This window comes from Oncorhynchus nerka, linkage group LG11 (genome assembly GCF_034236695.1).
Source record: "Oncorhynchus nerka isolate Pitt River linkage group LG11, Oner_Uvic_2.0, whole genome shotgun sequence".
Taxonomy (NCBI): Eukaryota; Metazoa; Chordata; class Actinopteri; order Salmoniformes; family Salmonidae; genus Oncorhynchus; species Oncorhynchus nerka.
In genome coordinates, this window is record NC_088406.1 from 36254595 (window position 1) to 36278940 (window position 24346).

At 42.7% G+C, this 24346-nt stretch overlaps 2 protein-coding genes and 4 non-coding genes across 6 annotated transcripts; 1 reads left to right on the forward strand and 5 right to left on the reverse strand.

Moving 5' to 3' along the window:
* Nucleotides 1–1133: 1133 nt before the first annotated feature.
* On the forward strand, nucleotides 1134–15450 carry phkg1a (phosphorylase kinase, gamma 1a (muscle)). The gene is made up of 10 exons (XM_029672569.2): nucleotides 1134–1309; nucleotides 3865–4007; nucleotides 7737–7915; nucleotides 8511–8565; nucleotides 8803–8868; nucleotides 9141–9304; nucleotides 10038–10128; nucleotides 11112–11265; nucleotides 11742–11867; nucleotides 13580–15450. Exons 2-10 carry the CDS (start codon nucleotides 3925–3927, stop codon nucleotides 13844–13846), a joined length of 1185 nt encoding a protein of 394 aa, XP_029528429.1. The 5' UTR covers nucleotides 1134–1309; nucleotides 3865–3924; the 3' UTR covers nucleotides 13847–15450.
* LOC115136793 (T-complex protein 1 subunit zeta) lies at nucleotides 14984–23517 on the reverse strand. Its single transcript, XM_029672568.2, has 14 exons — nucleotides 23300–23517; nucleotides 22736–22799; nucleotides 22358–22492; nucleotides 21936–22109; nucleotides 18579–18682; nucleotides 18376–18486; nucleotides 17815–17974; nucleotides 17391–17473; nucleotides 17007–17103; nucleotides 16595–16742; nucleotides 15888–16021; nucleotides 15626–15728; nucleotides 15452–15524; nucleotides 14984–15349 (listed from the first exon to the last, which is right to left on the reverse strand). The coding sequence occupies exons 1-14, from the start codon at nucleotides 23434–23436 to the stop codon at nucleotides 15277–15279; spliced, it is 1596 nt and encodes a 531-aa protein (XP_029528428.1). The 5' UTR covers nucleotides 23437–23517; the 3' UTR covers nucleotides 14984–15276.
* Nucleotides 16295–16431, reverse strand: LOC115137825 (small nucleolar RNA SNORA15). The gene has a single exon (XR_003864855.1). It is a non-coding gene; the product is annotated as a small nucleolar RNA SNORA15 (small nucleolar RNA).
* On the reverse strand, nucleotides 17179–17316 carry LOC115137824 (small nucleolar RNA SNORA15). Its single transcript, XR_003864854.1, has one exon. It is a non-coding gene; the product is annotated as a small nucleolar RNA SNORA15 (small nucleolar RNA).
* LOC115137827 (small nucleolar RNA SNORA22) lies at nucleotides 17549–17684 on the reverse strand. The gene has a single exon (XR_003864857.1). It is a non-coding gene; the product is annotated as a small nucleolar RNA SNORA22 (small nucleolar RNA).
* LOC115137826 (small nucleolar RNA SNORA15) lies at nucleotides 18183–18317 on the reverse strand. Its single transcript, XR_003864856.2, has one exon. It is a non-coding gene; the product is annotated as a small nucleolar RNA SNORA15 (small nucleolar RNA).
* Nucleotides 23518–24346: the final 829 nt, after the last annotated feature.

A 24346-nucleotide genomic window follows, 5' to 3' on the forward strand; every position in this document is an offset into this window, starting at 1 on the left:
ACTGACTATCCTACCGATCCTCGACTTCGGCGATGTCATCTACAAAATTGCTTCCAACACTCTACTCAGCAAACTGGATGCAGTTTATCACAGTGCCATCCGTTTTGTCACTAAAGCACCTTATACCACCCACCACTGCGACTTGTATGCTCTAGTCGGCTGGCCCTCGCTACATATTCGTCGCCAGAACCACTGGCTCCAGGTCATCTACAAGTCCATGCTAGGTAAAGCTCCGCCTTGTCTCAGTTCACTGGTCACGATGGCAACACCCATCCGTAGCACGCGCTCCAGCAGGTGTATCTCACTGATCATCCCTAAAGCCAACATCTCATTTGGCCGCCTTTCGTTCCAGTTCTCTGCTGCCTGTGACTGGAACGAATTGCAAAAATCGCTGAAGTTGGAGACTTATCTCCCTCACCAACTTCAAACATCTGCTATCTGAGCAGCTAACCGATCGCTGCAGCTGTACATAGTCTATCGGCAAATAGCCCACCCATTTTCACCTACCTCATCCCCATACTGTTTTTATTTATTTACTTTTCTGCTCTTTTGCACACCAATATCTCTACCTGTACATTACCATCTGATCATTTATCACTCCAGTGTTAATCTGCAAAATTGTAATTATTCGCCTACCTCATGCCTTTTGCACACAATGTATATAGACTCCCCTTTTTTTCCCTACTGTGTTATTGACTTGTTAATTGTTTACTTCATGTGTAACTCTGTGTTGTCTGTTCACACTGCTATGCTTTACCTTGGCCAGGTCGCAGTTGCAAATGAGAACTTGTTCTCAACTAGCCTACCTGGTTAAATAAAGGTGAAATAAAAAAAATTAAGTATTACATCAATCAGATCATCCTTGTGGAACATTTGAGGGACACTTGACTAGAGCAAGAAGGACATGCAGTTATTTGTATGCAGTTTCTTTATTATTGAAGTACTACTACTACAGTACATTTGTGCCACCTGTTATGCCCATTCACTTATCCGAGACCTGTTGCATGCGAACTTTTAGCGGGGATGTCACTGATTAGAATGTAAACCGGGGTGTTATTTCATGAATAGGAAGAAGATATGTGTACACGCGTTAAGGCCCTGTGCTCTTCAACTAGCACGGATTTATTTTTGGCATCTGACATTAGAATTCGCCCTTTTCATATGCTAGCACAGTCCACCATGAAGACTTACCAACTGTGTTGATATCGTTAGTGAGCCAGTTGCTCGTTTGTTCCTTATTTTTATTAAGTGTTTTAATTATGATGGATTCAACTGAATTGTAAGGACTAAACACGCATTGATTGATACGGTGAGTGTTGATCGTGGGAATTTCGTGTTTGTTCAACTTGACAAGACCGCGATTTAAAAGGTCAAATATTGATGAGTGAAATGTACGGCAGTTGATGGCTGATTCATAAGATTTGTTTCCAAAATGGCTTGCGATTCAATCGGTTAATTTGTAACAATGCTGGGAATTGTAATAGTGTATGTAACAGGCTGATGATGCTCGACCCACTCAGAACAATAGTGTATCTTGTGTATTCCACAAAATTCAATGCTCGCATGCATTATGGTAGATTAATTATATATAGGAATGGTTACATATTAGTCCATGAAATATTTCTGGAATACTTAACAAAAATGTAATGATTATATAATGTCGCGTTCATTCACGTGCCAGTCGGAACTAGGAAACTCAGAAATACCCGACTTGCTAACTGGTTGAAGAGGCACGTGTATAACTACAACCAGTTAGTAAGTCGCACATTTCCTAGTTCCGATTAGTACCTGAACGCAGCATAATGCGTAGGCTAATTCAATATTGTTTTAAAATATATTTTCACGGGTTTATGAATAACTTAGTGTAATGAGAAATAGCCTAGCTATATCTATTATATTCTGTCACACGTTCTTTCCCTCTGATCATGGCCACCTACGGAGGGGGCCGGGGGCGGAGCTTCGAAATGTCATTATATAGGTCGTATTTAAACCAGTTCAACATGGCATCTGCAGCTATATACCGGGTCTACCTGTTCTGTTTACACATACATACAGTTGAAGTCGGAAGTTTACATGCACCTTAGCCAAATTAATTTAAACTCAGTTTTTCACAATTCCTGACATTTAATCACAGTAAAATGTCCCTGTTTTAGGTCAGTTAGGATCACCACTTTAATTTAAGAATGTGAAATGTCAGAATGGTAGAGAATTATTTATTTCAGCTTTTATTTCATTCATCACATTCCCAGTGGGTCAGAAGTTTACATACACTCAATTAGTATTTTGTAGCATTGCCTTTAAATTGTTTAACTTGGGTCAAACGTTTCAGTTAGCCTTCCACAAGCTTCCCACAATAAGTTGGGTGAGTTTGGTCCCATTCCTCCTGACAGAGCTGGTGTAACTGAGTCAGGTTTGTAGGCCTCCTTGCTTGCACACGTTTTTTCAGGTCTGCCCACAAACTGTCTATGGGATTGAGGTCAGGGCTTTGTGATGGCCACTCCAAAACCTTGACTTTGTTGTCCTTAAGCCATTTTGCCACAACTTTGAAAGTATGCTTGGGGTCATTGTCCATTTGGAAGACCCATTTGCGACCAAGCTTTAACTGATGTTGTGAGATGTTGCTTCAATATATCCCCATAATTTTCCTACCTCATGACGCAATCTATTTTGTGAAGTGCACCAGTCCCTCCTGCAGCAAAGCACCTCCACAACATGGTGCTGCCACCCCTGTGCTTCACAGTTGGGATGGTGTTCTTTGACTTGCAAGCCTCCCCCTTTTTCCTCCAAACATAATGATGCTCATTATGGCCAAACAGTTCTATTTTTGTTTCATCAGGCCAGAGGACATTTCTCCAAAAAGTACGATCTTTGTCCCCATGTGCAGTTGCAAACAGTAGTCTGGATTTTTTATGGTTGTTTTGGAGCAGTGGCTTCTTACTTGCTGAGCGGCCTTTCAGGTTATGTACCTGTTTCCTCCAGCATCTTCACAAGGTCCTTTGCTGTTGTTCTGGGATTGTTTTGCACTTTTCGCACCAAAGTACATTCATCTCTAGGAGACAGAACGCATCTCCTTCCTGAGTGGTATGTCGGCTGAGGGGTCCCATGGTGTTTATTCTTGCGTGCTATTGTTTGTATAGATGAACGTGGTTGCTTCAGGTGTTTGGAAATTGCTCCCAAGGATGAATCAGACTTGTGGAGGTGTATTTATTCTGATTTTCCCATGATGTCAAGCAACGAGGCACTGAGTTTGAAGGTAGGCCTTGACATACATCCACAGGTACACCTCCAATTGACTCAAATTATGTCAGTTAGCCTACCAGAAGCTTCTAAAGCATGACATCAATTAATGGAATTTTCCAAGCTGTTTAAAGGCACAGTCAACTTAGTGTATGTAAACTTCTGACCCACTGGAATTGTGATACAGTGAATTATAAGTGAAATAATCTGTCTGTAAACATTTGTTGGAAAATTACTTGTGTCATGTACAAAGTACATGTCCTAACCGACTTGCCAAAACTATCATTTGTTAACAAGAAATTTGTGGAGTGGTTAAAAAACTAGTTTTAATGACTCCAACCTCCAGTGTATGTAAACTTCCGACTTCAACTGTACATACATACACAACCATTGTCAAAGAATTGGGCTACTTTCACGAAAAACCTACATCAATTGTCTCCTATGTGCATGCCTATATTGCTGTTAGGAGTTTAGAATTGAATTATTTTGGGGGAATTACATTTTTACTTTAAATGTCATACTATTAAACTTTTTGTTAAAAGGTCAATCAACTTCACAAATACAGCTCAGTTTAATGAGAAAGTGAGTTTGCCCTGAATATGACCTGCTGTGTTTTCTTGTTCCCAGCTTGTTATCAGCAGCAGCAGTACAATAGTCTAGTTTCCTTGGATAACCAGTCACGCCAACATGACCAAAGAGGACGAGATCCCGGATTGGGTGGGAGCTCAGGAGTTCTATGGCAAATATGACCCCAAGGAGATCCTGGGAAGGTATGGTATCATTTGTATGTCATATGGAATTGTTTTCATGTACATGAGGTAAAAAGAACATGAAGGTATTTTCTATTAATTCACTGCATAGAAATAGCCTGGCCCCAGGTCTGTTTGTGCTGTACACCTGTAACAAACTCAAATGTTACCTCAACAATGTTTGGCAATGCATCACAATGACCATATAAGTTGGCTATACAGCCCAAAACGATCTGGGACCAGAGGAGAACAGAAATAATAATAAACAGAAACTCTAAACACACATCAACCACCCCTCAGTCTAGACTGCTTATGGAAGGGAATTAGGGTTCTGGGAACTCACTATTAAACCCTGTCATCAGGGACATCCTTTGTGTCGTATCACTGTGTGTTGTTTGTTAATCAAGAGAGCTATGCCATTACGTAACTAAACTATGTATTATTGAGCCGGGCGGCATTCATTTGAGCGTGTTTTAGGACAAAGGTTTTGGCACCGAACAGTACTAGTGATTGGTCAGCTAGTAGAGTCATTGTGTCATCCCACTCGGATTCACACAGGGGGTCACTTGTGTGATAAAGAAATTGCGTTATTTTCAAATCCAATTTTATTTGTCACATGCGCCGAATACAACAGGTGTAGGTAGACCTTACCGTGAAATGTGTACTTACAAGCCCTTAACCAATAATACAGTTTTAAAAAATAGTTAAGAAAATATTTACTAAATAAACGAAAGTAAAAAATAAAATAAAAAGTAACACAATAAAATAACAATAGAGGCTATATACAGGGGATACCAGTACCGAGTCAATGTGCGGGGGTACAGGTTAGTCAAGGTCATTTGTTCATGTAGGTAGGGGTAAAGTTTCTATGCATAGATGATAAATAGCGAGTTGCAGCTGTGTAAAATCAAAGGGGGATGACAATGTAAATAGTCCAGGTGGTCATTTGATTAATTGTTCAACAGCCTTATAGCTTGGGGGTAGAAGCTGTTATGGAGCCTTTGGACCTAGACTTGGTGCTCCGCTATCACTTGCCGTGCGGTAGCAGAGAGAACAGTCTATGACTTGGGTGACTGGAGTCTTTGACAATTTTTTGGGCCTTCCTCTGACACCGCCTAGTATATAGGTCCTGGATGGCAGGATTCTTGGCCCCAGTGATGTACTGGGCCGTACGCACTACCCTCTGTAGCGTCTCACGGTCGGATGCAGAGCAGTTGCCATACCAGGCGGTGATGCAACTGGTCAGGATGCTCTCGATGGTGCAGCTGTAGAACCTTTTGAGGATCTGGGGACCCATGCCAAATCAGTCTCTTGAAGGGTAAAACGTTTTGTTGTGCCCTCTTCACTACTGTCTTGGGGTGTTTTGACCATGATAGTTTGTTGGTGATGTGGAGACCAAGGAACTTGAAACTCTTGACCTGCTCCACTACAGTCTATCGATGTGAATGGAGGTGTGTTCGGCCCCCCTTTTCCTGTAGTCCACAATCATCTCCTTTGACTTGCTCACGTTGAGGGAGAGGTTGTTGTCCTGGCACCACACTGCCAGGTCTCCGACCTCCTAACTATAGGCTGTTTTATCGTTGTTGGTGATCAGGCCTACCACTGTTGTGTCGTCAGAAAACTTGATGGTGTTGGAGTCATGCTTGGCCACGCAGTTGTGGGTGAACAGAGAATACAGGAGGGGAACCCCTGAGGGGCCCCCGTGTTGAGGATCAGCGTGGCAGATGTGTCGTTGCCTACCCTTACCACCTGGGGGCGGCCCGTCAGGAAGTCCAGGATCCAGTTGCTGAGGGAGGTGTTTAGTCCCAGGGTCCAGTTGCAGAGGGAGGTGTTTAGTCCCAGGGTCCTTAGCTTAGTGATGAGCTTTGTGGGCACTATGGGGTTGAACACTGAGCTGTAGTCAATGAACATTCTCACATAGGTGTTCCTTTTGCCTAGGTGGGAAAGGGAACTGTGGAGTCCTATTGAGATTGCGTCATCTGTGGATCTGTTGGGGCGGTATGTGAATTGGAGTGGGGTTTCTGGGATGATGTTGTTGATGTGAGCCATGACCAGCCTTTCAAAGCACTTCATGGCTACTGACGTGAGTGCTACGGGGCGGTAGTCATTTAGGCAGGTTATCTTAATGTTCTTGGGCACAGGCATTATGGTGGTCTGCTTGAAACATGTAGGTATTACAGACTTGTCAGGGAGAGGTTGAAAATGTCAGTGAAGACACTGGCTACGGAGAGCATGATCACACAGTCATCTGGAACAGCTGGTGCTCTCATGCATGCTTCAGTGTTGCTTGCCTCGAAGCAAGCATAAAAGGCATTTAGCTTGTCTGGTAGGCTTGCGTCACTGGGCCGCACGCGGCTGGGTTTCCCTTTGTAGTCCGTAATAGTTTGCAAGCCCGGCCACATCTGACAAGCGTCAGAGCTGAGTGTAGTAGCATTCAATCTTAGTCCTGTATTTACACTTTGCCTGTTTATTTTAGTTTTTTGCCATTGTTTCTCACAAGTATCATAGAACGTTAACAAAGACAGGCCAGATCAAAGACGAGATAATTCATCATCGTTTTTTGTACATAAAAAAACACATTTAGTATGTGGGCCAAATGAGAATAAAACCCACCACAACCCTGTTGTTGCCAGCATCATACATCACACAACTAACAGAGCCATTCTACCCTTGTCAGCACAAGTTAGTTATTTACCCATTTACCTAAATAAAACCTTGATAAAGCTTTACCACTGTTCTTATTGGGCTGGTGGTCTCTGTGACATGTCACATAAACAACAGTGCACTGTATAGTATGGCATAACACACACATCACCTGTATTATCGTATCAGTTTCCTGCACATGTAGAGAGCGACAACATGCTTTTAGAGAGAACACCTGTATTTTAATATACTGAGGGGTATGTACTTGTTTTTGTGGCCGAATGCAGCTTAATGTCATTATATGGAGTATAGGCCTACTTGCAAAGTGCAGAAGGTTCTCAAAAAGAAAATGGTAAGGATGAACATGTTTTTGAGGCTGCCTTAATATATAAAGCTGTGCTTCAGATATTTTAAATATTTTATCTGATAGGGATAGCCAATCATTCTCAGCCTTGTGAGATTTTAGCTCTAGTATATGTTCTGCATTAGATACACATTGTGTCCTGTATTGGTTTATTTGGAGTTGTATTACATCCTATATAATCTCTCGTGGACAGATGCACGTAACATAGATGGTAGTAGCATCTGTCGACAGACTGTGGAACGCGACGACCAACAAGGAACTTTGTTCTGGTACGCAGATTTTTCTGTCACTTATCGTTTGAACAAATCACGATTTGGCTTCTTTTGAATTTGGGTAGGAGAGGGGACATTTTGCCCATAGATTTGCACGAAACTCTCTAAATTTCCATTTAGAGAGATTGAGATTTCGCTAGTCCCGTTAGTACATTTACTAACACGTCTCCCTTGTAATTATAGTACATCTAAACTCCCCACAGAATTGTATCTGAAATATTGTACGCAATTCCACAAGATTTTAGTTCTGGGTGTCCGAGATAACATCCTACAGAGTGATGATCAGAGGGTTGTGGATTCAAATCCCTGGTGGGGCACATTGCCGTTGTTTTTTGCTATGGAACAAATCTAACAAAATAAGTTCCACTTGAGTATTCACCTGTACAAATCAAATAAACCCTTGAAATGTGTGTGATGTAATTTACTACCTTTAGATATGACGCTGTTTGTTTTTCTGTCCTTGTGCTTCAGGGGGGTGAGTAGCGTGGTGCGACGTTGTATTCATAAACAAACCCAACAGGACTATGCGGTCAAAATCATTGACGTCACTCCTTCTGACAAGATCTCGGCTGCCGAGATCGAGGAGATCAAAGAGGCCACAGTGAAGGAGATTGATATTCTCAAGAAAGTCTATGGAATGGACAACATCAGTAAGCAAAATAACACCACAATGCGTACATTATTGACACTTTAGTGGAACTTAATGTATATAATAACAAAACTACTTGAAAAAACTTGAGGAAGAAACTCACACATCCATCTAGCCTATTCCTGGAGTAGGCTTAATCTGAATTCGGAAAATGGGCCCGATAAAAACATTATTCCCTCATCTGGTCAAATATGGAGTGTGGAGCACATTGATGTGGATCTCTAAAGTTATTTTACAATAACTTTGTTCAAAGGTTATGTCTATGCATCCTAGAGGGTTGGACAACTTTAGCTTTTGCTCTCCTCTACTGCTTCATAACCATATTGACTGCGCATCACTTGTTTAGCTAGAAAAGGTCAAATTGATATTATAACATCTGTGTAACTATGGCTGTGTTTACACATGCAGCCAAATTCTGATATTTTTCCCCCACTAATTGATCTTTTGACCAATCACATCAGATCTTTTCACAGCAGATCTTTTCAGAGCTGATCTGATTGGTCAAAAGAGCAATTTGTGAAACAAATATCAGAATTGGGCTATCTGTTCTACTGGTTGTAGACATACATCATAACAGGCCTATTATCTCTCCACAGTCCAGCTGAAGGACTGCTATGAGTCAAAAGCCTTCTTCTTCCTGGTGTTTGACCTGTAAGTATCCAGACAGACTCTGCAGCATACAATCATGTAATCTGTCAAATTTCCTAACAAGGAATCTTATAAATATTTATACAACATTTAAAAAACACTATCCAATCAAGGTACAAGGAAGAGTGACATGTTTAGTGCACTGGTGATTTTTTTCAGTGATTATACAGAGTACATTTGACTCAACACTTTCAGGCCCTCGGGATGTATGCATACCAATATAATCTGTCTCTCTCCCAGGATGAAGAGAGGAGAGCTGTTTGACTACCTCACAGAAAAAGTAACTCTGAGTGAGAAGGAGACCAGGTCAGAAACTCTACCTCACACACATTCATTCACTATCTTATTGCGTACATCTGGGTTCGGTCCCCTCAAAAAATGTATATCTGGACAAGACTGTTTGTGGTTCAGGGGTTCATTAAGACATTTGAGGGACATTGAGAGATTTGATGTGTGAGTGCTGTAGAATTTGAGTGATTTGAGACTAGTTAGTTTGGCCCTAATGGGAAGAGTCTTGCATGTTTAGGGAGTGTGAGAGATAGAGATCAGAAGGACAACATTTCCCTATTTTCCTGTAGGAAGATCATGCGTGCCCTGCTAGAGGTGGTTAAATTCCTCCACGACCAGAACATCATCCACAGAGACCTCAAGCCTGAGAATATCCTGCTGGATGACAACATGGACATCAAGCTCACTGACTTCGGCTTCTCCCTGCAGATTGAGCCCGGACAGACACTCAACGGTTAGTAGTTTCTATCAACAGATGTGGGGTCTACGACTGGCAAAGAAAATCTAGTTAATTACTGTCCCACTCAATCTCATTCTGACTGAATTAGCAGTGAAATCATTGTAGAAAGTCGTCAGGACACCCCATGTCCATAATTGCATACCACATAGAATTAAGCATTATAGCGGAAGGTAATGAGCGCTTCATACTGGCTGCTCAGTCAGTGGAAGGAAGCCTCATGTTTTGAACGCTGTGGCGCTAAGTTTTAACACTAGCTGTCAGTGCTATGTAGAGGAACCCTTTCGAGCTAGTCAACGCCCCTAAATCCTCGTCCACAACCCACTCCCCTTCTGTCCTGTCCCTGTCGTTTGCTCAAGCAAAGGTTAAGATGCAACAGGACACTTGCTGAGCTATTTGCTGTTCCCAAATCATTAGGAGCATGTGTTGACCTTTTAAAAGGCGATGCTGTGACTTCTCAGCATGCACAGAACTTCAGACTAGGAACTGCAGTCAGTTTTTCTGTGGTAAAATACAATCCACACTTATACGTTTGTCAACAAATACTATATATAGGTTCAGGTTGAATGATAAACATGCAAAGAACAGTCAATTACTGTAGTAGACTATGATGTGTTTCCTGTATCAGCTTGAGACTTTCATATACATTTATTGTACTCATAATTATGATAATATTAATTATTACTAATATTCACCTAGCAATGCCCCCTCTATCTGTTTTCTACACCAGAGGTGTGTGGGACCCCTGGCTATCTGGCTCCTGAGATCATTGAGTGCTCCATGGACCCCAACCACAAGGGATACGGGACTGCAGTTGACATGTGAGTACTCCGATTACACACAACTACCCATTCACCTTTCCATCTACCCGCTGGATACCAGATCTTGGTTAAATACTGTACATAAAACTTCTCTGTCGTCCCACTGCTCCAGCACTTAATTTATTTTAATGGAAATATTTTCACTAATCACAATTTAAGTGCAACATTTATTTCTAAAAGTATCCATTTAGTTAAGCTTGTCCAATAGTATTTATTTAGTTTAATATTACTTGGTACATAACAGCTAACTGCCAAAATAAAGGAAACACCAACATAAAGTGTCTTAATAGGGCGTTGTGCCACCACGAGCCGCCAGAACAGGTTCAATGCACCTTGACATAGATTCTACAAGTGTCTGGAACTCTATTGGAGGGATGCGACACCATGAGAAATGCCATAATTTTGTGTTTTTTTGATGGTGGTGTAAAACGTTGTCTCAGGCTCAAGATCCGGTCATGGCATATGGTTACCTCGTTTTCATGCAAATCAAACCATTCAGTGACCACTCGTGCCCTGTGGATGGGGGCATTGTCATCCTATGGAGGCATAGCCATGGTATTTATTTATTATTTTACCTTTATTTAACTAGGCAAGTCCGTTAAGAACAAATCCTTATTTACAGTGACGGCCTAGGAACAGTGGGTTAACTGCCTTGTTCATGGGCAGAATGACAGATTTTTTACATTCGTCAGCTCGGGGATTCGATCTTGCAACCTTTTGGTTACGAGTCCAACGCTCTAACTACTAGGCTACCTTCCGCCAAAATAACAGTCTGCCCAGGCTTTTTATACATGACCCTAAGCATGATGTGATGTTAATTAACTCATAAACCACACCTGTGTGGAAGCACCTTCTGTCAATATACTTTGTATTCCTCATTTACTCATGTTTCCACTATTTTGGCAGTTACCTTTATATTATATGGTGAAATAAAGTCATAGAAAAAGTATCACTATAATCCTGATGATTTATTGTGATTCCAGATGGAGTTCAGGGGTGATCTTGTACACTCTATTGGCTGGATCCCCTCCCTTCTGGCATAGAAAACAGATGATGATGCTTCGTATGATCCTAGCTGGGAACTACGACTTGTCTTCTCCTGAATGGGACGACCGGTCTGACACTATCAAAGACCTAGTGGGTTTGGAAGGATTAACACTGTAGCTTCAAAACATGGTTAAAACTATACTTCTGATCTCAAGGATAGTCAGTTACATTCATAGCTCTGTCAATGAATCCACTTTATTGGTCCATTTGCATGGATACTGTTTATTTTTTGCTGTCACAGTACCCAATCTGACACGCATCACAGGCTGGGAGCAGTGCCCATGGGGCACAAGGGGTAGTGCCTTGCTCAATGGCAGAACGGCGGCAGGTTGTATACGGGATATTGAAGAAGGCTCACTCCCTGCAGATTTCCTCGCTGGCAGCTCGGGGGTTCCAACCCTCCGGTTACCGGCCCACCCCTCTAACCTCGAGGCTACCTCCTCCCCCTAATTTGAGAGTGCCTACACTTCTCCAGCCGCATCCTTCAGTTTGTCAGAATGGACACTTTTTTTGAGGGGGGAATCCTTGATTGCCCCTTAAATGTTGCCTCATGTCTCTGTTTTCAGATCTCCAGGATGTTGATGGTAAACCCAGATCAGCGTTATACAGCCCAAGACTGCCTGAACCACCCCTTCTTCCAGCAGTATGTGGTGGCTGAAGTAAGACACTTCACCCCCAAGAGGAGGTTCAAGGTAAGAGCAGCAACACTATACAAAGATTCCCATGTGATGTGGAATCAACACCACGGTTGGGGATTTATGTTTGAGTTCAGAAATCCTCATGGAAAATGAGTTTAATAAATGTCAATATCGGAACTGACTGGGATCGATGGCAATATGACACCGTAATATCAGTCATAGGTAAAATAAATCCTAACATGCAGTCTGATGTACAGTCGTGGCCAAAAGTTTTGAGAATTACACAAATATTAATTTTCAAAATCTACTGCCTCAGTTTGTATGATGGAAATTTGCATATACTCCAGAATGTTATGAAGAGTCATCAGATGAATTGCAATGAATTGCAAAGTCCCTCTTTGCCATGCAAATGAACTGAATCGCAAAAAAAACATTTCCACTGCATTTCAGCCCTGCCACAAAAGGACCAGCTGACATCATGTCAGTGATTCTCTCGTTAACACAGGTGTGAGTGTTGACGAGGCCAAGGCCGGAGATCACTCTGTCATGCTGATTGAGTTCTAATAACAGACTGGAAGCTTCAAAAGGAGGGTGGTGCTTGTTCTTCCTCTGTCAAACATGGTTACCTGCAAGGAAACATGTGCCGTCACATTGCTTTGCACAAAAAGTGCTTCACAGGCAAGGATATTGCTGCCAGTAAGATTGCACCTAAATCAACCATTTATCGGATCAAGAACTTTAAGGAGAGCAGATCAATTGTTGTGAAGAAGGCTTCAGGGCACCCTAGAAAGTCCAGCTAAAGTTCTGGCAACCACCAGTACAGAGCTTGCTCAGGAATGGCAGCAGGTAGGTGTGAGTGCATCTGCACGCACAGTGAGGGGAATACTTTTGGAGGATGGCCTGGTGTCAAGAAGGGCAGCAAAGAAGCCACTTCTCTCTAGAAAAATCATTGGGGACAGACTGACATTCTGCAAAGGGTACAGGGATTGGACTGAGGTAAAGTCATTTTCTCTGATGAATCCCCTTTCCGATTGTTTGGGGCATCTGTAAAAAAGCTTGTCCTAAGAAGATAAGGTGAGCGATAGCATTAGTCCTGTGTCATGCCAACAGTAAAGCATTCTGAGACCATTCCTGTGTAGGGTTGCTTCTCAGCCAAGGGAGTGGGCTCACTCACAATGGTACCAACACATCCTCCGAGAGCAACTCCTCCCAACCATCCAGGAAGTTTGGTGACGAACAATGCCTTTTCCAGCATGATGGAGCACCTTGCCATAAGGCAAAAGTGATAACTAAGTGGCTCGGGGAACAAAACATCGATATTTTGGGTCCATGGCCAGGAAACTCCCCAGACCTTAATCCCATTGAGAATTTGTGGTCAATCCTCAAGAGGTGGGTGGACAAACAAAAACCCACCAATTCTGACGAACTCAAAGCATAGATTATGCAAGAATGGGCTGCCATCAGTCAGGATGTGGCCCAGAAGAAGTTAATTGACAGAATGCTAGGTCAGATTGCAGAGGTCTTGAAAAAAGAAGGGTCAACACTGCAAATATTGACTTTGCATGAACTTCATGTAATTGTCAATAAAAGCCTTTGACACTTATAAAATGCTTGTATTTATACTTCAGTATTCCATAGTAACATGTGACAAAAATATCTGAAGACAGAAGCAGCAGACTTTGGGAAAATTAATGTCATTCTCAAAACTTTTGGCCACGACTGTACATAGAACCAACACATTCTCACCCCCATCGTCATGTCACCAGGTCGTCTGCATGACAGTGCTGGCCGTGATGCGCATCTACTGTAATTACCGCCGCGCCAAGCCTATCACCAAGGAGGTGATCAAGAGTGACCCGTACGCCATCAAGCCCATCCGCAAGCTAATCGACGCCTGTGCCTTCAAGATCTATGGCCACTGGGTCAAGAAGGGCCAGACCCAGAACAGAGCCGCCCTGTTCGAGAACACTCCCAAGGCCATCTTGCTGTCCATGGCTGCAGAGGCCGAGGACTCCTCCATGCACTCCTGGTAATGATGCTGTTTCTCAGTCCAGGTCCTAAGAAGAGGGAGGTGGGACTCTACATTAGCTTGCATCTGTCTCAATTCTCTATCCTTTTAAAATCCAATGGTGTTAAATGTGTACGGCTGCACACATCTGGAGACAGAATTGGGCTGGTATGTCATTAGGCTCAGCTCAGGATTAGACTCCATCTGTCTTAAATTGGGCTGATTAAAGCATTGGTGTGACGCAATAACAAAAAAAACTTTGGGTTGGACACTTTAGAGATGTAGCTTGTTCTTTGTATCAAAAAGGAGGGTTGGTGAAAAATACAATCCTATCGGATTGCAGCTATTTGTCGCTTGACTGGTATGTCTTTTAAACCAGTGGTTCTCAAACCTCTCCTCAGGGACCCCCAGCCGTTCCATGTATTTGATCTATTCCACACCTGATTCAACTCGTCACTAATCAGGCCTTTGAATAGGTGAGCTAGTTTAGCGATACAACAAAATTGTGATATGTCTGGGGGTCCCAGAGGTTTAGGAACCAGTGTTTTAAATTGTGGATTGATCAAGACTTGGGAAATATCCTAGAACTATACCCTCCAACACCTGCACTGAGGAATATTGGTCTGTGTTTAGTACATAATGGAACAAATAGCTAGACATCCACAGTGAAATGTTTCATCACTTTTCTATGGCTTATACAGTATTGCAGGAGTCCGAAAATTCAGAGATGGAAATAGTGCACATCCAGGCTCTCTATTCTTTTCCAACATGAGTATGGTGTCTAGTATATAGATGTATTCTGAAATGTTGCTCCCCTCTAACACTATCTAGGAATATTTCAAAGGTCATTTCAACCATATAATGAGCCTCAAATTCCATATGGATAGAGTTATGTAAAAGACAATTGCTCTGCATGCAAAGCTTCTTAGTGCTAGTGATTCTCCCTTCGCTCAGTATGTGCAATGAGTCCGGCATGTACATTTTTATCTTGACATACTTTGGGTTATACTGTACTTGGTCATGTACTGTAAACTGTTTAAGGGAGCATGAGAACACTAATTGTATGCTAACATTAATTCATGTTATTTATTAAATCTCAACCTGATTGTATGTGATTGGTACAAAAAGTATAACTTATGATTGATTATAATGAGCTGCAAACTCAAAGCCAAGCTACAGGTTTATTACATACTAAGAGTGAGGTGTATACATTCTTGGTATGAGCCATAACAAAAAAAAGGAACACATGTGGGATGAAAGTGTCCATCCATGTATAATACAACATTACAGACATGTCAACAAGCAGGGGAACAAGATAATTCTCCAATCACCACCTCAGATGAGAACCTAATACTGGTCCATTTATTCCCCTAGTTATTCTACGAGGCTGCTCTCATAACTAGTATCTGAAATGGTAGTCATCCACAAGAGCTCATCTCAGTCATCAGTTCTGACCTAGCCCTTCAGGGATGACATGCCTGCTCTCATGATCTCATCCACCAACAGGATGTTGCTGGCTATTACCGTGCTGTGGACAGAAAACAAATCAATAACAGTTTAATCCAAAGGGTCATTGAATCTTAAATATGAAGGGTCATACTGAATTGAGATTAAAAGGGTGTGTTCTTACCATGAGTGAAGGAGTTGTTTCTTAACACTGTAGTTATCCCAAACCCCAGCTTCTGAAGCGACCATTGGTTCACCTAAAGAAAAATAGGTACATTTAAAGTGATTTTAATATTTTTGTTTTGACATAGGAATGTGAAATAAATCCATATCCTCAGTTTGAGTTTAAATTCCATACCAGAGCTCAGGTCAACTCCAACCAGCTGACCACTCTCTTTGTACTCAGTCTGGAGTTTGACCAGGGTCTCCATGGGATCATACCCAGAGTTCTGGGCTAGTACCTGGAGAGAAAGAAACATTCATTCAGTTAGATCTATTGCCAAGACTTAGCTAAAAGCTGATGTCCTTCATTGTCAGAGTTAAATAGATGTTATATCAATATAATGCCAAAGCACGGAAGGCATTGACAAAAATAAATAACTTCAAGACTCATTACATACCTTAGGGATGATGAGGAGGGCATCAGCAAAAGCCTGCACACCCAGCTGAGCCCGGCCCTTCACTGAGGGTTTGTGCTTTATCAGAGCATCATGCACAGCCACCTCGAAGGCCCCGGCCCCTGACACCACGCAGCCTGCAAAGTCAACACTGGGATCAGACTCTGAACAACAGCGGACTGGCTGATAAGCAATACTGAAGAGATCAGTCATTGATATGGGTAGGCACACATTGAAAAACAAAAGGATTTCTAAAAGGTATTATACACACAAAATTAAGTGATTTGAGGCAGAGTGGTGTTTGAAAATGTGAATGGATGCCATCTGACCACAGACTTCTCAACATTGCATAGGGAATTACTTTACAGTGGGCTGTTCCTGAAGAGTTTTAGTATGCATTTAAACTAGCTACTTGTATTCACTTCTCCAAGGAGTAGGTGAGGCACAGGTCAGCACTAACCTTTAGTAAAGAAGTAGTGAAAGGATGTTTTTGCATGGTGTCTGATTGCATCTACTACTGACAGAGTAACACATAATTCGTCCATGCCTACAAATCTATTCGAGCATAGTTACAGAATCAGTCCCATCTTGATAAAACCAAACTCTTCCCCCACTCAATATCATCTGATAGTAGAGCTGGATTCAAATAGTTGCCGAGTTTGATTAATCCTCCCTAGTGTCAGATGAACTTCCATTGCAGCAGCACGTACCATCCTCGATGGCGTTCTTGACGGCCCTGAGCCCATCCCTGACTGCATCTTTGATCTGGGTCAGAGTGTGTTTGTTGGGTCCCTTCACAAGCAGGGTCACTGACAGGGGGTTTCCACACTTCTCTATGAATGTGTACTTCTCCTCACCCTGTATGGGGGGAGAAACCATTAAATTACATATTTAACCATGATATCATACACATTTTTACCAAATCATAGATTTTCATAGTATTGGAAAGAAGAGGCATGGCAAGCTGATAGGCCCCTTTTGTATCCTCAGTGGGGTGAATGTGGCCAGTGATTCCTCCCACCCACACCAGGAGGAATTCTGTACCAAATGTTTTGGAAACTGGTACAGACCATTTGACAGTTTGTCCTGGTCTAGAGGTAAAGACCCAGCATGTTAACTCACCAGGGTGTGTTCATAGACCAGACCAGCCTGGCCCAGGCATTCTGGGGTGAGGTCTTCGAAAGAGTTCATGGCAATACCTCCACAGGCCAGGGTGAGTCTGGGGGGAAGGGGGGTAAAATGGTCAGCAAGACACTCAAATATTACAATTAGTCTCACACACACACACACACACACTTGTAATCACTCCTCCACTGAATAGGTGAGGCACAGGACAGCACTCACATTTAGTAAAGTAGGAGTGAAAATATGGTTTTGCATGGTGTCTGACTGATTTTACTACTGACAAGAGTAACACAGAATTCATCCATGCACAAGAGTACCTCTCCAAGATGCACTGTTCAAGCTTGTAAACAAAGATTGAGGCAGGTTATATAGTTTTTGTACCTTTCCATGTTCCTCCTCTTGGTCCTACGCAGAGCTACAATGCCCTCTTTGGCCAGAGCATCCAGGGAATATGGGTCAATGCCCTGTAAGGAGTAATTTAAAAAATATATTTAATGAACCCAAATGTAATTCAAATCACTTTTAATATGCTGCAATACGAATGTACTGGTCTGCTGAATACATGTGGAGGAGAATGCAGCTCCTCCAATGCAGAGGTTACAGACCACACTTTACTGTAGCACAGAGTAAAATCCAGGGGTGCTACAAAAGCACACAAGGGTGTTCACTGTGCTGTCAGACACTTCTGCTTAACAAGTTAGTATTGCCTGAGAGTCTTCAAAAAATGTTCTTTGAAAGATTGATGATAGATCACATTTCCAAAATACGTTTTTCACCAGTGAATACATTAAATTCCTAGTCATACCTTCTGGTTGAGGACCACAAAGCCCTTGCTGTTATCAGCACAAACTGCGTTCTTGAGCTCGATGATCTTCTTCACACGCTCCTCGATGAACTTCCTCTCAGCAGCCACCAGCTTCTCCCTCTCGCCAGCACTCTTGTAGAAGAAGCCAGAGTTCACCTCACTGAAAGCAAAGCAGGGTTTGAACTGACAGTTTAGAAATCCATGCTCTTTTCACAAGACACTATTGGGAAAATATACAACATAGGCGGTCACACTACAATCCCCTTTACTGTAGTAGTTACGTCCTATAATATTGACTTTCCAGTGACCAAAAATCATTCCTGCTTAAAAAGAGCTTTGCCACATCTCTGAAATTAACTAAACTGCAGGACTGTATTCACTTCTCCATAGAGTAGATGAGACACAGGTCAGCACTCACATTTAGTAAAGAAATAGTGAAAGGATGCTTTTGCATGGTGTCTGACTGGATCTACTACAGACTGTAACACAGAATTCATCCATGCCTACACATTTAGTCCACCTAGTAAAAGCCAAAGATAGCTGTGCTAACATTATACTGACGTTTTCTCATATTCCAAAGAGGCATTGCAAGTGAGCACAAAGGCATCCTCTACCCGCTTCTTCATGTCTGGATGGCGGGCGCCGTGGTCCAACACCAGGCCTCGGATCAGCCTAGGGAGGGGACAGAAAAGGTCACAATGTTGGACACAATTCAAATGTACACATTGTCAGTGACTGTTTATGAGAGTGATATGTACACTCACTGTGTGTCGCTGTCAGTCTTATGCTTCATCTCCATGATCTCTACCATGAACAGGTCAATAGGCTCATTGGGTCTGTGGATAGCCAGCACAGCATCCACCACAGCCTGAAGAATATCCCCCAAGTAAAGGGAGTGAAGTTATTAGATGTGCTGATCATACAATCAAATGACAAGTACAGCATTGGTTGATTAAGCTTGTCTGGTACATGGAAGAGCCCCCCCCCAAAAAGTCCCAAACCAGCCAGGCTCAAGTAAATGCTCTAAGTCAGGGATGCGTAACTCCAGTCCTCGAGGGCCTGATAGGCATGTTAGCTGGGGCAAAAGTGTGACACCAGACTCCAATAGACCAACTAATCATGATATTCAGTTTAAAATGCAATTTACTTTAAAAAAGATCTATATAAAAAAAATAGTTTTTCAAAGGCAGTTTGCGCTAGAGATGGGGAAAAGTGTGACCGCATTTTAAACTGAATATCATGATTAGTTGGTCTATTGGAGTCCGAGGACGACATTAGCCCATCCCTGCTCTACACAAAAGTATGTGGACACCTACTCGTCGATCATCTACTCTTCTAGGAAGGCTTTCCAATAGATGTTGGACCATTGGCGCAGAGACTTGCTTCCATTCTGCCACAAGAGCATTAGTGAGGTTGGGCACTGATGTTGGACAATTAGGCCTGGCTCGCAGTCAGCGTTCCAATTAATCCCAAAGATGTTAGATGGGGTTGTTAGATGGGGTTGAGGTCAGGGCTATGTTCTTCCACACCGATCTCAACAAACCATTTCTGTATGGACCTCACTTTGTGCACTGCAATGCTGAAACGGGACATTCCGAAATTGTGGCGACAGAATCTAGAATGTCATTGTACGCTGTAGTGTTAGGATTTCCTTTCACTGGAACTAAGGGTCCTAGCCTGTACCATGAAAGCCCAAAGCATTATTCCTCCTACAAACTTCACAGTTGGCACTATGCACTGGGGTAGGTAGCGTTCTCCTGGCATCCGCCAAACCAAGTTTCGACTGTCGGACTGCCAGATGGTGAAGCGGGATTCATCACTCCGGAGAACGTGTTTCCATTGCTCCAGAGTCCAATGGTGGCGAGCTTTACACACGCTTGGCATTGTGATCTTAGGCTTCTGTGCGGCCCATGGAAAGCCATTTTATGAAACTCCCGAACAGTTATTGTACGGACGTTGCTTCCAGAGGCAGTTTGGAAGTTGGTTGAGAGTGTTGCAACCGAGGACAGAATGATTTTACACGCTATGCGCTTCAGCACTCAATGTTCCCATTCTGTGACCTCCCACTTCGCAGCTGAGCAGTTGTTGCTCGTAGACGTTTCCACTTCACTAGAACAGCACTTACAGTTGACCCTGGGCAGCTCTAGCAGGGCAGAAATGACAAACTTGTGTATATATATATAGTGCAAGTAAAAAAAAATGTAAATGCAACATGGAAGTGTTGGTCTCACGTTTCATGAGCTGAACTAACATCCCAGAAATGGTCCATTCGCACAAAAAGCTTATTTCTCTCAATTTGTTCACATCCCTGTTAGTGACCATTTTTCCTTTGCCAAGAGAATCCATCTACCTGACAGTTGTGGCATATCAAGGAGCTGATTACACAGGTATACCTTGTGCTCGGGACAATAAGTCCATAAAAAATGTACAGTTTTGTTACAACAAAATGCTACAGATGTCTGAAGTTGAGGGAGCATGCAATTGGCATGCAGACTATAGGAATGTCTACCAGAACTGTTGCCAGATAATTTCAATGTTAATTTCTCTACCATAAGCAACTTCCAACGATGTTTTAGAGAATTTGGCAGTACATCCAACCGGCCTCAACAGCAGACCACATGTAACCACGGCAGCCCGGGACCTCCACATCCAGCCTTTTGACCTGCGGGATCTTGAGACCAACCACCCGGGCAGCTGATCAAACTGTGGGTTTACACAACCTAAGAATTTCTGCACAAACTGTGAGAAACCGTCTCAGGGAAGCTCATCTGCATGCTTGTTGTCTGCATGCTCCATACGAGGGTCTTGACCTGACTGCAGTTCAGTGTCATAATCGACTTCAGCGGGCAAATGCTCACCGTCGATGTCGACTGGCACGTTGGAGAAGTGTGCTCGTCACGGATAAATCCTGGTTTCAACTGAACCGGGCAGATAGCATGTTTGCCGTTGTGTGGGCGAGCGGTTTGCTGATGTCAACGTTGTGAACAGAGTGACCCATAGTGGCGGTGGGGTTGTGGTATGGACAGGCATAAGCTACAGAAAACAAACCAAATTGCATTTTATGGACGGCAATTTGAATGCAGAGACACAGAGCCCCATATACTACCCACCACTGCGACCGTTATGCTCTCGTTGGCTGGCCCTCGCTTCATATCCGTCGCCAAACCCACTGGCTCCAGGTCATCTATAAGTCGTTGCTAGGTAAAGCCCCGCCTTATCTCAGCTCACTGGTCACCATAGCAGCACCCACCCGCAGCACGCGCTCCAGCAGGTATATTTCACTGGTCACCCCCAAAGCCAATTCCTCCTTTGGCCACCTTTCCTTCCAGTTCTCTGCTGCCAATGACTGGAAAAACGGCAAAAAAAATCACTGAAGCTGGAGACCCATATCTCCCTCACTAGCTTTAAGCACCCGCTGTTAGAGCAGCTCACAGATCACTGCACATAGCCAATCTGTAAATAGCCCATCCAACTACCTTATCACCATATTGTTATTTACTTGCAAACTCATCTTCTGCACATCTATCACCCCAGTGTTTAATTTGCCATACTGTAATAATTTCACCACTATGGCACATTTATTGCCTCACTCCCTTATCCTACCTCATTTGCACACACTGTATACAGACCTTCTCTATTGTTTTATTGACTGTATGTTTGTTTATTCCATGTGTAACTGTGCTGTTTGTGTCGCACTGCTTTGCTTTATCTTGGCCAGGTCGCAGTTGTAAATGAGAACTTGTTCTCAACTATCCTACCGGGTTAAATAAAGATGAAATAAAAATAGAGATCTGTACACAATTCCTGGAAGCTAAAAATGTTCCTGTTCTTCCATGGCCTGCATACTCACCAGACCTGTCACCCATTGAGCATGTTTGGGTTGCTCTGGATCGACATGTACAACAGCGTGTTCCAGTTCATAACAACATCCAGCAACTTCGCACAGCCATTGAAGAGTGGGACAACATTCCAAAGGCCACAATCAACAGCTTGATCAACTCTCTGTGAATGAGATGTCGCCCTGCATGAGCCAAATGGTGGTCACACCAGAGTGACTTGTTTTCTGATCCACGCCCCTACTTTGTTTTAACTGTATCTGTATTCCCGTCACAAACACACACCTCTGTGAGGAGATCAGCCAGCTCGGCGTGGACCTTGGTCCTGAGGGAGGTGCGGGCCACGTGGATGAGGGTCTCTCTGTCCATCTCTCTGGTCACCTTCATCTCCTCAAGCACCTTCAGAGCCTTATCCTTGGCTGCCTCAAAACCTTCTGCTATTATCCGTGGGTGGAGACCCTTTTTGGAGGCAAAGACAGAAAATACAGGTTGGGACAAAACACAGGAATAGGGGGTTAACTAATGGTACTGGGATGCAGATTATGCAACCTGCTTTATTGTCACCGATTCTACATGTATCAATTAAATAATTTTAAGTCATCACACAACCTTACTAAAATAAAGCATTTAATTATCAAAATCCCTTCCCTTATCTAGGAAACGATTTCAATTACATGTTGGGGGCTTCCCCCCAAGCCCCATCTCACCTCTGACACGTAGAGGTCTGCTTGTTTCAGGAGCTCTCCAATGATGAGCACATTGGATGTTGTACCGTCCCCTGTGATGTCATCCTGTGCTGTAGCTACTTTGGCAATCAAGGATGCTGTCGGATGCTGGATTTGCTGATTGAAGACAAGACTTTAGTGTCAAAGCAAGAATATAAGGCAACACATCTCACAATTAGTAAGGTTACAGATGTTAGATGAAGATGTACTGGTCTACTGAATACATGTGGAGGAGAATGCAACACCTCCAATGCAGAGGTTACAGACAACACTTTACAGGGTAAAATCCATGGGAGCTACAAAAAAAAAAGCACACATGGGTGTTAACCGTACATCAAACTCATGGGATATTTGTCTTACCATTTCGTGCAACAAGACATTACCATCTTTGGTCAGCTTTATGTCACCAGCCCCTGATACAAGCCTGCAAACAAGCACACAAAACAATTTGTTAGAGGCTCAACAAATGGATATTTAAAACATGACTAGATGCATTGTACATTAATGTCTCTAATCACGAGTATAGCTAGAAAACAATGAGACTAGTTGTATATAAACTGATAGTAAGCTTTTCAGTTATAGTAGTCTCCAAACGATCTAGGTATCTGCTGATTATCCTTTATAGCCAATACCATTGATTGGTGAAATAATCCAGTGCCCATTGTAAAACCACTCCCTGATGATAATTCAGATAGCTACCATTAGCTAGCTATTATTTAGCTACGTATTTTGGAGGTGGCTAGGAAATCCACTATCAAGCAAGCTAACATAGTTTCTTAGAGAAACTACTGCGTACAATGGATCTGACAAAATAAACGTGTATAATACCATAAATGGTCTACTGGCTGCCAGGATACCACGATGTTAGCTAAACTAGCAGCAGTAGCATGCTAACTGCTAGCGAGCATGGCCAGTTGCACTCACATTTTCATTGTTCCTTTTGGTCCCAAATTACTTTTGAGCACATCCTGAAGACCCCGAGCAGCACTGATATTTACTGCCAGAGCGGCTTGAGCACGTGCTACCTCAGCTTTCGGGTTTAATGCCTTTATAGCAGTCATGGTGTAAACATTTGCTATTCAGTTTCTCCACGCTGTAGAATTTACTCTAAAGGCTAACGCTAAATCAAGAAAGGCCGGTTTCTGGAACTCTCTGGGCTTCACGTGCGGAAATTGACATTGATCCCTCCTTACTGTCGTCTTATTGGCCAGATGTTAGGCGGAAATCTAAATTACCCTGTGTGATTGGTGAAACGATAGGTCACTCAAATATAGAAAAGGCGGAGTCAACCTTTTTGTTCATGAGGTTCAATTTGGCAATGAGCGGCGCAAATTCACAGATCTTTATAATACAAATCTGTTCAAGCTCAGCTGTTTTAGAAGAGGATGTGATTTATAAGTCATATTTAAAAAATGCCCTACTCCTTTTTAAAATCTACCATCATGAGAAACCACTTTGTATGAAATTAAATATTAATATGGACATAAATAGCTAATGTATATGTAAAAATAGATGTCATTTGTCTCACTGTCAAAAAGGCAATGCAGTTGGGGGGCGGAATATAGCCATCTCGAGACAACACCGATATAGTATTTTTTCTGAAAGTTGCCTGGATGTCACGTTTCCTACTTGTCTCAGTACACTCGTAACAATGTAATCATTACGAAATTTATATTAGATCAAATAAACCTCACGTAGCAAATAAGCCACCAAATTCGACACTCTCACTGATCTCCACACAAAACTCATTGCTTGGTGTGGGCGAAGCAACGAAAAAAACGCCATCTGCTGGAATTTCTTTCTGCCGAGTTGGGCATCTCACCTCTTCGCCTCTTGGGTTACGTAAAAGCAGAGATATTAGAGAAAGGAGGAGATAAAAATCAAATGGGTCAGTTAATATTACGCCCCACCCAGCACCCTGTCGAAGTAAATCGTCACGCAATCCCTTCTCAAAGTCAGGGTATGAGTCGA